The following is a 16838-nucleotide window of genomic DNA, read 5'->3' on the forward strand; positions in this document are numbered from 1 at the left end:
AATGATCGTTTTATAAATGCAGTGCTAAGTAAAAACATTTGTGTGGAACATTGAAACTTTGCAGCTTACCGCTACCAGCAAGTTCATTAACTAATTGCCCTGAGGATCTTGGCTTAAAACCATTATGTTTACCTGCAAATGTGCAACCTGGTTTAGTAGCTTTATGATGATAGATTTTACCACAGGATTTCTAAGATCTCATATAAATACGAAGTAACTGGCTATAGAAAAAAAGGTTTAAAAGAGAAAGCATATGGTAGCATATACCTCACATACTAGCAGGTCACATTTTTTTTCTAGTTCATTTAACAGTTCATTTCAAGACCATAAAGCTGTGTAACGAAGAACACTTAATTCAGTTTGAAAAAAATGTGGGGAATTAAATTTAAGAGAATGTTTAATTACTCTCACAAGAATTTGGCTAGGATGTCTGAGCTGTTAGCCCATCACTCATGAGACATCACCACAAAAACCTCTCGATTGTTTTGTTTTGTTTTGTTCGAATTATTTGAAAACACTTCAGCAAATCAGCATTACCAGCAATAGGAGCTCCCTAAACTCATAATCCCTGCTACAGAAGTGAGACTATTTGCATGGAACTAAAAACATGGTGTCATCTGAGAGCAACCTGCTGATTGTTGTGCACTCAGCACCATTTGGAACCACCTATATCAAGGGGAAAGTCTTATGCTCCACAGCTTGCCACCTATTATACATGCGTCCTCAGTCATTCCCACCCCGGCTGCCTGGAGCAGTCCAATGAAGTTGGGAAGGCACCTTCCCACTCCACCCACAGGACGGAGGCGCACTCTTGTGGTGCTTTCTAAGCTTGTGTGAGAATCCTTACAAGGTCAGAGATGAAGACCTAGGATTTGTGCACTGGGCACTGATGGCCAGGGTTTTGGTAGCAGCAGGCAGGAGGGCAGACCTTGGCGGGAGGAGGTACCCTGTGCCAAACAGCTGATTTCAGACAGGTCAACCAAGGCTGTAAAATACAAATACATAAGATTTACAGCCAAGCAGGATAAAGAGACCGCTCAGCTGGAATTGACTAAAGTACAAATAAATGCTGGAAAGGATATCACATTACACATCATGAAAGTAAGTCTGTAAAGACTGAACGCTGAGAGTCTTGTATGAAGTTCATCTATCATCACATTTGATTACTACTACTTAACAGAATGTCAACTCATTGAAATCCTACTTCTCATTAACTTCAAAAGGGGTAAAATCTAGAATTTCTGTACTGGACCTACAAACATTTTTCCCCATTTATTTATTTTTTAATTTGCAGTAAAGAAGTGTTCTAGGTGTCTTTGTTAAAGAGATTTCAAAGCAGAAAGTATCTCATCCACAACAATACTGCCTGGGGACATGACAATTTAACAATTCCAAATCTGGTCCTAAATTTGAAGTATTGTCTTGTGTGTATATGTAAAGTCCAAAACATACCTAGATAATGTAGTTAGACACTTGGGTTCTGTCCTTAAATGAGAATATATTTTAAGTAAATGAAAGAATTACTATCAAATGCCCAAGTTCACCAGATCAATGACTGCAAGAAAGTCATTACTTGCACTACTGAGCCATTTCTTACATGAAGGTTTAGTAATTGCTCAGTGGTATGGAAAAGACTGGAATGAAATTTTAAAACTCAGGGCCAAGTTCTGCTATCCTTCATTTGCACAGGAAAATACTAAGTAAACTTAACTTAAATAAATGTAACTGATCTGTCATATGAATAAGAGAAGCAAATTCTGGTCCTAATTTTTCTTCCTAAGTGCTGTAAGCTACTTTTAAAATTTACTTTTAAAAATAAAGCACACCTATTTGTCCCCTTGATTTTTAATTTACCCTGCAGAACCACCACCCCTTCAGAATTGCTGCAAAGTGTCTTTATCAATAACAGAAACTTTTATGAAAAAATCTGAAACAAAATAGTTTCTATAAAAGATAATGGCCTTAGGAACTTCCAGGTGGTGAGATCAAAAAAAGTTTACTTCAGCTTTCTCATAAGCTGAAGATAAAAGGCTTTAATAAAAGAAACAGTTATTCTAAAAATAAAGTGATATGGGGAGAGCTGGTGAAACAGCTTGCTCTGGAAACCTCAAATAAAAAGAGGAATGTGACCAAGTACAGAGTTTTAAAAATTAGAGAAGTGACTTTTAAAGTCAAATAGTCCAGCAGTCAAAACTCAAAAAAAAAAAAAAACCAAAAAACCAAACCAAAACAACTCCAAAACACTAAAACACCCCACAGGAGACCAAGTAACACAAAAGACCATTGAGAAGGTTAAACAAAAAGAAAAGTCAGAAATAGCAGTATAGACAGGAAACAAAAAAGAGCAAAATATTGGCTGTTTTCTGTCTTCTTAGTAGTTCATACAAAAAAAAATTTTATAAAGACAATGATAAAACAGAAAAAGGACAGAATCTCTAAGAAGTAAGAGAAGTAAGCACTATTGTGTACAAAATAGCTCAATGAAACAAAAAGACAACAGAATGTCAATTTTAACAAGTTTTAATACTGAGGGAGCCAACTGTAGTTGAATTAGCATGGCAAAATGATGTGACTGAAGACTCTTGGAAAAATGACTCTTTGTCTCTCCCCTCTCTTGAGGTTTGGGCTGTACTGTTCTCACCACCAGTTGCTACTTCTTATTTCCACTGCCACCATCCACTTTAGGACCCATCACATTATAGGGCTTCAGTGTCAATCTCTTCCTGGATCATTGTCCTCCACATTCTTTCAACTTTTTACCCGATTTATTTCTTCAACTTCCTCTTTTGGGGGAGGGGTGGGTCAACAGAATATTTAATTTGCCAAGTATGGGTTTACATCTGTCCCTAATGGAGAAGAAACCAACATAGACAGCAGAAGCCTATAACAAAGTACACATAGAAATATTCCCTCTGAATGTTTTTCTAGCCTAAAATGTTTCTTTTCAGGGATCTCACATGCTGGAAGTGAGACCTTGAAATTTAACAAGAATTTAATCCTTGATGGATTTTTCTTCCATGATTTTGTCTAGGTACTTTCTGAACTTCAAAAATATACAAATTCCAGCTGTAAATAATTCCACTGCTCTGACACATGTGAAGAACTACCATTTTTTAGATTTTAATTTCTTACTACTTATTTCTTTTGATGCCTTTTTATTTCTTGTATTGGTAATGATAGTCAACAAATGGTCCAGAGTAACCTGTAATGTGTTACACATTTATAAATCTTTATTATGCTGGACCAGTTGTTTTTCCAGTTAAGTAATATCCCACTTTGCTGTTTCTTACATGCAACCTTCCCACACTTTGACCATTTATTGGCTTTTTTTGAACCTCTTCTAGGTGTTTGTGAATTTAGGGGCTTTTTTTTTTTTTGATAAAATGGCTGTGAACCTTGAAAGAGACTTTACGGACACAAGCAAGCCAGTGTCCTTCTAACACTTAACTTAAATTTTTAATGTTCTTGGGCACTGAACTGAGGTTTGAACAGTATGGATTCACTAGGAGTTCCACAGATCACATCTTTACAAACTGTAAAATAAAATTACAATCACTATGAAAACTGACGAGTTACTGCTATCCTGTTTAATATTTTTTACAAGAGAAAGTTTTTCTTCTTATGACACACAGTTTTATTGAGGGTATTTGGCAAGGGCACCTGCAAAACGTGACAACCACACACTGCTTCAATCTGATTGCTTCTGAGGGAGCCATGAAGCAGGTGGGTAAAGAGCTCCCGTAAAACTGTGAGATATATCTTCTATTTCTAACAGCTGCATTTGGCTAGCCCAATACTGGGTATTTATCCATGGATCTTCTAATTGCACTATTTATCATTGTTCTCCATTAATTTATATTGCACAGGTACTACTGCAGCCTCCCTAGATACGTGGAAGGATAAGCAGAAAAACAGCCAATAAAATGCAGTACTAGAGGAATAATCAGAGACTGTGATAATCAGACTGGGGAGATGTTCAGACTTCCTGATGCACATATTCTCCAAGTCTTCACTGCTGACTAGATGAGATGGCAACGAGGTATGATTGTCCTCAGAAAAGTAACAATTCTAGAGCTGACAATAAATTTTGTTGTACAGATCAAGAAAATGGTAATTATGATTTTAAATTACATGTCCCTCATTAAAAATACTCGTATAGAGACCATGCTTTGCATCACGTGAAGAAACTTCTGACTATAAAAGATTCTTCTTCAAGGGTTACTGCAAATAGATGCTCTCAAGATTGATAAAACACTCTATCCTCTAAAATTTCTAAATATTCACTGAAATTACTATGGACAGCATTTGTCGAAACATCTGAATAACAATCAAGAGTCTCTACACATACACGCTTGTCATTTCTGGGTGATTCTGCCATATATTCTCAAGTTGGTGTTTCGTACTCTCACTACTTCACTTGCAGGAGGAGCAAAAAACAGATGATTTTCAACTGTTAAAACACCAGTTACAGTAAATCAGATTTACTGATGATACACCGATCTTGGAGCTACCTCTCATTTTCTAAGAGCTCAAGCAGTTAAAGATCTTTAAAAGTATCAACTCACTTGAGGAATAATGCTTGGATCAGTATAAGTACACGCTCACAAATGCTCACCACTAGCCAAGCAGATTTGCGCATACCATGAATGCTGAATTGAACGGTAAACCCCAAGGGTTAAAAATTTGCTGTAAGAAACCAGATTTTAGCTAATGACACCAATTGTCATACAACAATGGGAGTATAAAGAAAACTAAATAGATGTGTCAGAAACTGAAGGCATGATGGAAAAAGAAAACGAAGTGTTGAATAACAGCAATGCTGTGATGAATGTATAAACAGACGGGACGATTTGTTGGCATTATGCTGCTGACATTATTATGCCCATTAAGAGCAGAGGAGTGCATCAACAAAGAATTATAGAGTCAAAGCGAATATGAAACTATCCCCCAGCCCCAAACTGTGCCCACTCGTGCATAAGCAGATGCACTATTCAGATTCACAGTGAATTAAGCTAGAAGCAAAAACTTAAACAACGTGTGCAAATAGTGATATTAAAACTGGAATACTCTTTACTTCAAGAAAACATGCTGTGCCCTATTGAGATGTATTTTGTGACTACTCTATGTTAAGGAATTACAGATTATTAAGTATAAAAGTTATGCATAACAACAGAGGAAGAAAAAACAAAATAATGAAAAGTGAACTATGATTTACACCCTTTTCCTGACTGTCTGAAATCTTATTTCTCTTGGCTGTTGGCTAAATTGATATCAGCTTAAAATGAGAGGGAAATACAGTTTTCATACATCACCGTACATTCAGTTTAAATTAATTTTTGATACCTGAATACCAGTATCTGAATTACTCGTCAACCTAAATTCTCAAAATCACATGTGTAGCACTTTTTAAGGGATGGATAACTCTTTTTTTTCTACAACTATAGAGCATAAGCATAATGAACTCATGCTGATTTTTCATTGGCTGTTTAAAAAAGGGGAAAAAACGGTATTGGGTGATAGAAAAAATCCAGCAAGCTTTTGAATAGCAGATGCTTGGATTTCCAACAGTGAAACATACATAAATAAAAATTATTCATTTATTACCTACTTCTCATAAGACTGTAAGTTGTTGGGATAGCCTGCCTACATTTTTACATGTGTGCTTATCACTAGGTTAATTGTTTCAACCTCTTTCTTTTGGTGCTGAAGGTCAAATTTTTTTTAGCCATCTGTTCCCTAATGCTATGCTTAGCTCCTGATAAACAGAAGCAGCTTCGCCCACAGTGCTCCGTGATTGCTTTGTGCAGTATACCACCAGCCTAACTGTGCCAAGCATGCCTGCTGTGCAAACCAGCCCCTTCCTCCCTCTGAACTAATTGCATCCTCTGCTCCAATTTACCAGAATATTTTTTCTGTATCACCTTTGCAAAACACGGCAGCTGTTGCAAGAAAGCCTGCAGTGCATATTCTACTGCTTCCAGCCTCCTCCCCAGTTACTGCGATGCACAATGTCCTGGGATAATGTGCTTCTCCAGAGGATGCCAGCTCATGGAGTACAAGGCAATGTAATCATATCAAAAGCTTTAAAAGTCACCTTAAGCCATGTGCCTTATGAGTTTCTGCTATGAAGTTTGTCCAAGCTCATACTTTGTCATTTGTAAAAATTCCAGACAACAAGAATGATTCTGGATCAAGACAAATTTAAATTTTTCCAGTAAAGTTAAACATGCGAGATTCACAAATATATTTCCTCTGGGACTTTCTGCATGAGCTCTACTGAAATTTCTTCAAAGATTCTTTACAACAAAAGAAAGTTTTGCTGGCTGAGCTGTTGATTAAAAGAGCTTTTTATTGAAGATCTTTAAATGTTAATATTAATTTAAAACAACAGCAAATTTTATTAAAATATCCTACAGTATCTTTAAAATCACTCAATATAGCAATTTGTATTATCCAAAATTAGTGAAGCTGTGAAGGAACACAATTAAATGTGATCTTCTAATGCCTCCAATTTATTGTGTCTTTGTAGTATAATCTTGCAATTAAGAATTGCTAATCTCTTCATTACTGAAATAGCTCTTTTCTACCTACATAACACTGATTAAAAGCTCAAATTGCCATTTGATAAAGAACTTTAGTTATAACAGTTTCTTTTTCATTTACAGATAATGCCTACAGGAATTGTATCCTCTTTTCTTTTAATACCCCTTTTCTTTAGCTATTGTCATATCTACTTCATTCTCTTTCCGGGACAAAAACCTGCCTTCTTAAATTCCAAATATAATGACATGCTATTCATTTTTATCTTGCAAAACTGCATTATCAACCCAAAGTTTCAAAACATGATACAAAACTCCTTATTCATACAGAAAACTATTTACAGAACACTTAAACATGAAAGGCAATGTAGGCAAACAGGAAAAAGTGTAGAAAGAGTAAAAAGCTTGAAAAAACCTACACTGTTGGCCATGGTGTCTAGCTAAATAAGAAAGATGAAAGAGAACACAGTCATAGGGTGAACAAAATTTAATTTGTAAGAGTGCTGGTGTTTGCAGAGAGACAGTTTGTTTATAATCTTTTCCACCTGACTGCTAATTTTAACTATTCAGAAGTTATAGTGGATTGCACAAGTGCCTCTAGTTCACCTCAGCACACCATGACCAAATTTGGTTTAATGCACAGCTGTGTCCACAGCTCTTGAAGGTAGCCTTTGTACTGCTCTACGCTCAACAGTGGTGTCTTCTTTGAGCACCATCTTGCCCACAGACTACTGCTTGTAGTTACAGCACAAGTTCTGACGTGGCACTGTACTACCAGGACGGCGCAAGCAATGCTGAAATAACATTCAAACCACTAAATACAAGCTTTAAACTTGATCTAACAGACTAAAGCGAGTTAGGTCACATTTCAACATGGGAAAACTGTTTTCCTGCAGGAAGCTATGTCTGCATTTGAGATCTCCCACAATCATTAAAACAGCTCCATGTGATTTAAATAACAGCAAGTATCAAATAGCATATAAAATAAAAATCAAAGCAAATATTGATTTTAGATCTGCTAAATTTAGCAACAACAAAATTACCTATCACCGTTTTAAAAAAAAAACCTAACACACTTATTAATACTTCAAGAGTCACTGCAGGTTTAATTTTCACTAAGAATTTAAACTCTCTAAAACAAGAGTTGCAATGCAATTCTAATAAAAGAAGGGTAGGGACAGCAGAATTTTTTTTTCCTTTAAAAAAAAATCAGAAAGTACTGTGTTAATTCAGACAGGCTGCAATTGCAATTGTTAAAGGCTGTGATCCATGCAATGCAGAATTCAAATTGCACAAAGCAAACCTGCTGGAATGTTTTTGATTTTCCTGCTCTCTGCTCATATTTTTCCCCAAGAGCTTAGAGCATGAACATTTGCATCATTCCTTCATAACTCGATGCCTCAGAACTTTCTCAGAAAGAAAGACTGTGACTCACGCCAGTGATAAACCATACCCAATAGTTCACGTTTGCAAAGTTTTAAATGCCCCGCTGCAAGGGGGTGAAGGTACACAGCACCCTGCTAACAATTAGCCTCTGGAAGACCAATTCTTGAACTTTCAGGGTTATCATGTAATTACATGCTTTTATCCACGTTCATGTACCGAGGGCTCCAGATTAACATCACCACACTTTCCTTTGCTCTTACATCTATAAAATTTTGCAGAAAACAAAATGTTTTAAAACCCATAAAATTGTTATGGCTAAATTAAGTTTCTACAAAATCACACATAGGTGTGATCTATACTTAGGTTTTCTTGGTGTAATAAGAGGAACAGAAGATTTGTTTGTAAACCACAAATATTTTTTTCATTTCCTATAGTACACAAATACATTTTAATATCCTAGTGGAATCTAAAGTAATAATAAACTAGATTTTTTTAATGCTTATTAAATATCAGTAGTTATTATGAAAGTTGTGAAAAAAAAATGTCACTTCAAAATCACAGAACCAAAAAAAGATTATTAGTTCTAATTGGGCTTTTTCAGAACACCAATTCTAAGCACCTAAAAAAACTAACACTCTCTCTGTCTGCCATTTTTTCATTAATATCACTCCACTCTTAAAAAGCAATTAATAGTCTTTAACAAAGAAATACTGCTATATTCTATCATTGTTTTAGAAAAATCCAGACACATCCAGGGACAAGTATCAGTGGTAACAATGACAACATCTAGCAAATGTTTAGTATTTCAGTTTTGCATACGGAAGCTCATCTCTATCATAATTTAGTGGTACTAGCTAAAAAAGTGAAAAGGTTTCATGCAGCACAGTCAATACTACTGCTCACTTTTCCAGGAGTTTCTTGGCATTATCTTACTTTAATCTCATTACAGTATTTTTACTCATACTACCACTTCAAAGTCTTTTTCAGTTCCGTTTTGCATTAGGCAGGATTTCAGAATTTTAGAAGAATCATTGTACGTTAAACAATCCATAATTTTGCCATCCATTATTTTAATAAAGCAAACATTTTAACAGCCTCAGGGATACTAATTACATTTTACAATCCATTACAAGGTCTAACACGATTTAGGCAGGTAAAATGCCAAAATAGAGATGTATTTAGTACAGATCCCTTTGACTTTCAGTAAGTGTTCAGACCAGAAAGGCATTCATATAGCTAGGTTCAATTCAGTTAGTACTTAACAGCATAGGCTTAAGCCACTGTTTACCACATAACATAACCACACTTGTACAGCACATGCTGTGATCACTCTGCTGTGAGTGAGATTGCTACTGAGATTTATATAAGACAGTTTAAACCAAAAATATCTCAAAGAGATATCCACAATCAGCAAAACAACCCTCTAAAGTGTAATACAGATATAATTTTAAGACTCAAAGTGTCAACAGTTGAAGATCAAACTAAACGCCTGAGTCTCTTCAGATTTGAAGAGTGCATCATCTTCAATATTCAACTATTATCTCATCTAGTACTGCAATACTTCTTGTCTTTTCTCCCTGGAGAAGAGAAGGCTCAGGGTGGACCTTATCACAGTATTCCAGTACTTAAAGGTACGCTACTAAGAGAACACAGGCTCTCCATTCACAAGCAGCCACATGGAGAGGACAAGGGGCAACATGTACAAGTTGCACTGGGAAGGGTTTCATCTCAATGTAAGAAAAATTTTTTTACAGTGAGATCAATTAATCACTGGAACAACCTCTCCAGGGGCATGGTAGAGCCTCCACTACTGGAATTTTTCAAGATGTGACCAGGCAAGATGCTAGACGATCCCATCCAGGCTTCCTTTCCCCCAAAAGGCTAGACCAGATGGTCTTTCAAGGTCCCTTCCAATATGGGTTGTGCTATGATTCCAATCCAGCAGACTTTTGCAGGTGGTCTCACGTGAAAGAAAAAAGCCATAGCATAAAGAAGGGACACCACATAAATAACTGAAGAAGTTAACTGTAAAGCATAAGGAAAAATCTATTATGTACAGCAAAGCCTGAGTATTAAGAGACCTAGTAGTTTTGAGAGTCTCAAAACTCATAATTTGACTGAAACCTAATATCTGCTCTTCCATTTCACTTACACCAGTATAACTTTATTGCTTAGAGTCTAAAAGTAACTCCCAGATTTGATATAAAACAGATTTCAACTCCTAAAGCACATTATAAAACTTACAGTAGTTCTTCTTTTGAATTAGCTTCATGTTGTGTTGATCACGTTAGAATAGTTTAAACTGAGTACTGTTACAGTCATAAGGCTTTGGGTTTTAAGTTTGCAAATTGCCACCTCCTCTCCCCTCCTGAAGAGCTGGTCATCTTTTCACTGATCAAAAGGTGATTGAAAAATGACGAGAAATCTTTCTGTTATAAAAGTGTCGGTATTAATACTTCTTCTACATTATACTTTCAATAATGCCCCGGAATGAAAATGGCTGCTTTGTCAACAAATTACACCTGGGCATATAATCCTAGTCTTACGGAAATACTTAAGAAATAAAACCAAAAGCCTTGTTTATACACCCAGTGAGCAGTATTTTTTAATACACACTGAAAACCTTCTGTCTAAATCACAGTATTATAATAGTGTGATAGTTTGACTTTCCATGCTCCATTGACAAGCATATGACAAAAATACAAAGCCAGAAAGTTAAGTTTCCTTTCAAAGATTTATAAAGAATCCAACCAGAATCCAACCAATCCAAACATTTTCCGTCTTCTGCATTTAGAAGAATATGGTTATGATCATCGCACAATGTAGATACAAAACTGCAGTGTATGAAATTAGAGCCTTTCCTAGAAAATCTGTAATTTGAGATTTTAACTCAGACACACCATTGCAGTACATAAAGAAATGCCTCCTGGTGTGTTTATGTGACATAAATACGAATGAGTTCAATCTAATAACAGGAGAAAAATTTATTCAATAACTGCAACTGAGTCACACGAGATTAAGTTTTACCATCAAAACTCACATTCAAGACTCAGTGCCAAAGCCACACTCAATTAACCGCTAAACAATTCCTTGAAAAGTAGTGTCATAACATTCATAATGCAGCCACAGGAACCTATGTCCACTAATGTTACTAACACTGTATTACAATCTAGGGTATTTTCATTAGGGCAGGAACAGTTGTAATAACTGTACATCTACGATTGGCATCCCAGGTGGGTGGGCGTTCATGTTTCTAAGGGGGAGAAAAAAAAAAAAAAACAAACAAAAAAAACCCCAAAACAAACCAAAAACATACCCAATAATCCCCAAATGATGTGTGGCCAGTATTTGTTCTGCTTAAATTCTAAGGAACATTTGCCAAAACGAGTTCAATTGAAAAGTTCTTAATATGGTGGAGAAAGTCTTTTTTTAATATGGTGGAGAAAGTTTTTAATATGGTGGAGATCTAATATGCAGGAAAGAATGTGACATTTTCACAAGAGGTTACAAAATTCTATTTTCCTATTAGTTGTTTTTTATTACTTTTACTTTCCTGTTACTGCAAAACAAAGTACTTTTGCAAGGGAAGAAAACCCAAACATTTATTTTATTGTATATGTTCTATCATCTTAGGAAACAGACAAAAATTTTCTATACAAACCAGTTTTCAATTTTTCAAAATAATGATTGTCTATGAAATTAGATGCATTAACACAAACCAAACAAAACTAAATTTCAAATGATAAGGTGAATGCCCCCAATATTTACAGTCATCTTTCTCACAATCTTATAGTTTGTTTTACTTAATTTTTCAAGTTTTCCTTTATCTCGTCAGCTGGCTACAGCTGAGAAGAAAAAAAGATTTCCATGATTTTCATCATCACAAAACCAGTCCTTTCTGGTTGGTCAGCAAGCAAGCATCTATTAGACAAACTTAAAATTTTTATTTTTACGTATTATAACTCACCTGCTTGGGAAGTCTGAAGAGAGAATTTTTGTAAAATATATCTTTAGCCTGACTCCATGTTCCATCGATGATGATCATAAAAGAAGGACTAGAAGACATGACAGCAACTTCTTCCAAATTGGTTGCTTCAGCTCCAGGATACAAAATTAGAGTATTGGGATTTTTGCACACAGATGCTAATTCAGGATTCCTTCAATGCACAGACATACAAAATGACAACAATTATTAGAAGTTTTCATGACAAAGTTTTTTTACTTCCAGATATTCCAAGTTACTAACTCCCACTCCTCCAGATTTTACTTAAGTTTTGAAAAAAGTCCATTGCTCAGCTACCACTTTCCTTTTCCAGTACCTCAGAAGTTTAGCTCTCTCTCAGCTACTAAGGTGAGAGAGAAAAACCACCCACAAAAGTCATCAATGAAATCTTGATAAAACAATATATCAGGAACATTTTCTGATGCTTTAATCATTAAGTTTCTAATGTCTGTTAGAACCAAAGATGTTTTGAATTGTTCACAATAATTTAACATATGCATCCTAGCAAAATTTGTTCAAGTGCTTGGCACAAAAATACTGCAAACGTCCCATTCTGAACCTTGCATATGAAAGAACATTAGCAACTCATGGTCCAAATCTATGGGGCATTTTTGAAAATCTTAACATCTCAATTTTTTTTTAATTACTACTTGTACAGTTACAGTCCTCAAACTTGTACATTCTATTCTTCATTACTGTGTCAAGTAATTATTATATAGTATCTATTCAGTGTTCACTTAATGTACGCAGAAATTCCTGAAGATTTTGCAGGACATCACTCTAAGCTAGTTTATAAAAATCTACCAAAGGCATTGTCATTAAGTAGTGTTGCAAGCCTCAAAAACCACCTAGCCAATTAGGCACATAAGGGAGAATCTGAGAAAAAGCTGGCCTTGTAACAAAGACTGCATTACTTGTCTTGAATTTACTTCAGCAGTATCGTCATGTAGTCTTCAGAACCGCCTCAGTCAGAAAGCAGGAACAAATAAAAAGCAAGGTCTGTCTGAAGCATGTGACAAAGAATAAGAAACTAATTCTGCATAGTACTGCAGAGATTATAAAAGAGTAACTGGTGTGGGAGGAGCAGAAGAGCAAAGCGTATTTGAAATAGTGCATGACTATTTGTGCTCTGAAGTAGAAAGGGAAACCAGTACTGCTTATCAGAGAAAATAAGGTGTATCAGAACGAGGTTAACACTCACCAGCACACAAAGTGTGCTGCCTATCAAAAACCACTAGGTGCAAGAACATGAACACAGGCACAGTCAGGATGTAGATACATACAGTCACACAGAAATTCCTAATGCTGCTGTGACCCCATAGCTTTTAAGCCCCAGGAGTTGGGCACTTGCATTACTCTTCCAAAAAAATCAATCAAGAATCTCGCTTCTTCATATGAAAAAAAAAGTTAGGGATGAAAGACATTATTAATAATGGGATTTGAGTTCATATAACTAGATGTACATCAAATCTGTGCACTCCATCATCACTCTCTAATGATACATATGTGAAAACATGGTTTTACCAGTGGTAAGTTCAGGCAGAGTTGCAGTGCCTAAGACATTGAGATCCTAGCTTAAGACTCATATAGGAATATATGGAAAATACGTGAAATGAAAGAGGAACTGATTTCAATGTACCAGCAAGTCCAGAGCTAGTATTCCAGTATTTGGCCATCCTCACCACCCCAAGCAAACAGTCCAGACTTATTTAACACTGTGGTCTCTTACTGTTAACATTATTTACTAGAAAAGAGTATTGTTGTTTTCTTCCAAAATGAACAGTAGAACTATGTAAATGGAGACAGGAAATCTGTAAGATAAGTCTGTGGCAAATAGAACACTCTACCCACTGTTTTTTTAAACCTTACTTACATTATGGTAATTCAGTATCTCTCTGGTTTAACCAAGAATCATATTTACACAGAATGAAAAGCAAGGGGGTATCTCACTACAGGCTACCTAGCACTCAAGTTCTAAATCCAGAAAATCAGTAATTATTTTCAGATGTTTGTCTTAAGAACCCAACTCCTCAAACAAAAAAGCATCCTAATTCTGGGATAGCAGAGTTAACAGCTGGTTAAAAAAATGACAAACTCTTAAAACTAATCCAAAGCTATAATGCTTAAGAACCACCACAAGTTCATGTTATGAATACTAAAACTGAGGAGTTAGTCCTCAAAACACGATTCAGTTGAAAACAATGGTTTTCAATGCACACTCATCCAAGAACTCCAGTCATTTCAGTTTACAGCAGTTTGCATGCAAAAGCCATAGAAGGGGGGCGGATCAAATTTGGTATATTTATCCCACACATTTAACCTAGGATTTGAGGGCTGATTACACATACATAGTCATAAGAACTCATAACACTTTAGAAACTAGTAGGAGTTGCTGCTATCTTGGAAGAGTTTACTATCCACGGACATAATCGTAGAGTAACAGTGAGCACATGCAGAGAGCTATTTAGTAGCTTCCCTTTTACAGGAACTAGTTCTCAGAAACATACACTGCGCAAACCCTTGTAGGCTGTGGTTCACACTGACAGGCACAGTCCACATTAGTAGCTTTATTAGAGCATGTTTTCCATTCATGAAACATGTTTGTTCCTTCCTTAGAACAGCACAGAAGGAATGAGCTAAACACAAACACCCAATTATTTGCTTAGAAAGGAATGTAGATTGTATAAAACAAGTTCAAAAAACATTTCATATATACTCCTATAGAGGTACAGCCTGTTAATTCCACTCTAAGTTTTGTATTTTCTAGGCTATAAGGCTTTGCTTCCTGTTAGTTTATTGCTAATACATAGTGCAATTAGACTTTTTCTACTGACATACTACCACCATTACAAATTTGTCCCCCAAAACAGTTTTTACATACATCCTTTGGCTACATTTAATTAGATCTGTGAAAGAAATTGAAAGTCTCAGTAAAAGACAGAATCCATATCCGGTAAATAAAAATGAATCTGTTAAGTGAGCAAATTGATACAGCATTCAAGAGGCATGTACGTAACAACAATATCAGTTGTGACAGCCGCTTAGCAAGATGATGTTTCCAACATCCTTGCTTTGGGTAAACACTGTAGTGCAGCATATTTCATCACACACTACCTCTGAAATACTGCTACAGGGTAGAATTTTCTCTACAAAAGTCAGATATTTTTAAAGGAAACTTACAGGAGAGAATTGTGAAAAAAATAGCCATTTCACTGAATGCTCAAATAGGGCTGTTGCCTGCTGAGCTCTTTTGAAAACCTGATCCACACCCTGTGGTACAACTTTTTATTCTGACTAAGCTTTCACTTCTATGCTTAAGCTTACTACAGTATATAAGTAAAAGGACTAGGAATTAGATTTCAACTTCACAGAGCTTTACTTCTAAATCTAAGTGCATATAATCCTACAATAAAAACACATTCAAACAATGTTAATATTGACTTTCTGAGTACCAATAATTTATTCCATTGTTTAAGAACAAGAGTGATTTGAGACAAATAGCACGGCTTATTAAAAATACAGGAGACAATTTCATTAAGGCTGATGTTTGTATTCGTGACAACTCATGAAATATTTAAGGATATATGCCAGTTTTGAAACTCTCCTCAGAGCCAGAGCAGAAGTTTCTTGCTTAGGCCTGTGCTACCTAGGAAAATGTGGTTTTGCTATTTATCCCTGACTAAATTTTGTCTGGAAAACAAGGGTAGAGTCAAAAACTCAGACCAGGCTAGTTGGCAGTCCAGACTGCCGTGTTTAAAATGACTAGACAGAAATTTTCACACACTAGACCCCCTGCACTGGGAGGTAGAAAAGCAACTTCTTAGCAAGACATGTCTCCGATCCCAAGCCCTCAAAACTGCTAAAAGCTGAGAGAGGAATTGCATAAGTCGCCTCAGGCTTGTAGCCACTCTTCTGTGAAGGCTTTATCCTTTGTGGTGGTTTTTGTTTGTTTCTTTTAAATTCAACTGCTTATATTTAAATTCAGGAATACAATTCTGTAGTCCAGCTAGACTTGTACGTGTGGGGAAATTAAACCCAAACACAGAGAAAAGTTAGGAGCAGAAGGCCAAGTTCAGATAAGCAGGACAACCTAGGAGCACTCACACCAGAATAAGCTAGACCAAGCTACCAAAGGAACAGCTAATTGATGGAAAAATTTCACACAGCAGCTGCCCACAGTCGGACACGTGGTCATCTTGCTCTTCTTGCCATCTTGTGACATACAGTAGTACAGAGCATTTGTGACATAAAACATGGAAAAATAGAACATGCCTGTCTTCAACACATGTAATTTTGGCAGTGAAGATGCAGAATGATGGGGGATGTTTGTGCTAGGGACAGCAGCTGCTGTAGATAAGATAGCTGGACTACAGGTGTCACCAAAAAAGCTTTGTTTTTGAAATGTCTCTGCAAATGAGTTTGCCTGCTGCTAGTTTATGACAACCTGGATTCTGGAACAATTCAGTGAAAGAAGTTTCTCTCTTAATTATGCCTCTTTTCACCAGTGTTCAGAACATTGATATTTCTGCCTCCTTTGAAACCTCAACCTCAGCTGCAAATGTGTTAACATGACCGTGGCCTAATACCAACAATGTGTCAAAGAATGTCAAGGCTCGGCATGGTAAAGGGGCACGAGAGCAAGCAAAAGAGGCTAAACTGGGAGGGGAAGAGGAGGGTGAAGTGCAGTGTAGTTGCTGGTCATTGCTGGAAACTGCTTGTAAGTTACATTTTATTCCACATCATAGTCCAAGATCTTTACACCATGCTTTTGTATAAGCCTTTCTTAGTGTGAAGCCTGACTAACTTCAGAGTACTAATGGGGACTTTCATTCTACCTTTTATTTCAGTCAAAACAGACATGCTGACGGCAGACTCTTCGAAGACAACTGTTACGGGTTGAGGGTCCGAGG

General features: G+C 36.2%; 1 protein-coding gene across 1 annotated transcript in view; it reads right to left on the reverse strand.

Moving 5' to 3' along the window:
* Positions 1 to 12082, reverse strand: part of DTWD2 (DTW domain containing 2) — a gene marked incomplete at its 5' end in the record, with an annotated part of 30614 nt that extends 18532 nt beyond the window's left edge. Inside the window, one exon of the mRNA XM_010139275.1 lies at positions 11893 to 12082. Within this exon, the coding sequence (XP_010137577.1) occupies positions 11893 to 12082 (190 nt within the window). The remainder of the gene's footprint in view (positions 1 to 11892) is intronic.
* Positions 12083 to 16838: the final 4756 nt, after the last annotated feature.

This window comes from Buceros rhinoceros, unplaced genomic scaffold, assembly GCF_000710305.1.
Source record: "Buceros rhinoceros silvestris isolate BGI_N320 unplaced genomic scaffold, ASM71030v1 scaffold7367, whole genome shotgun sequence".
NCBI classification, from domain to species: Eukaryota; Metazoa; Chordata; class Aves; order Bucerotiformes; family Bucerotidae; genus Buceros; species Buceros rhinoceros.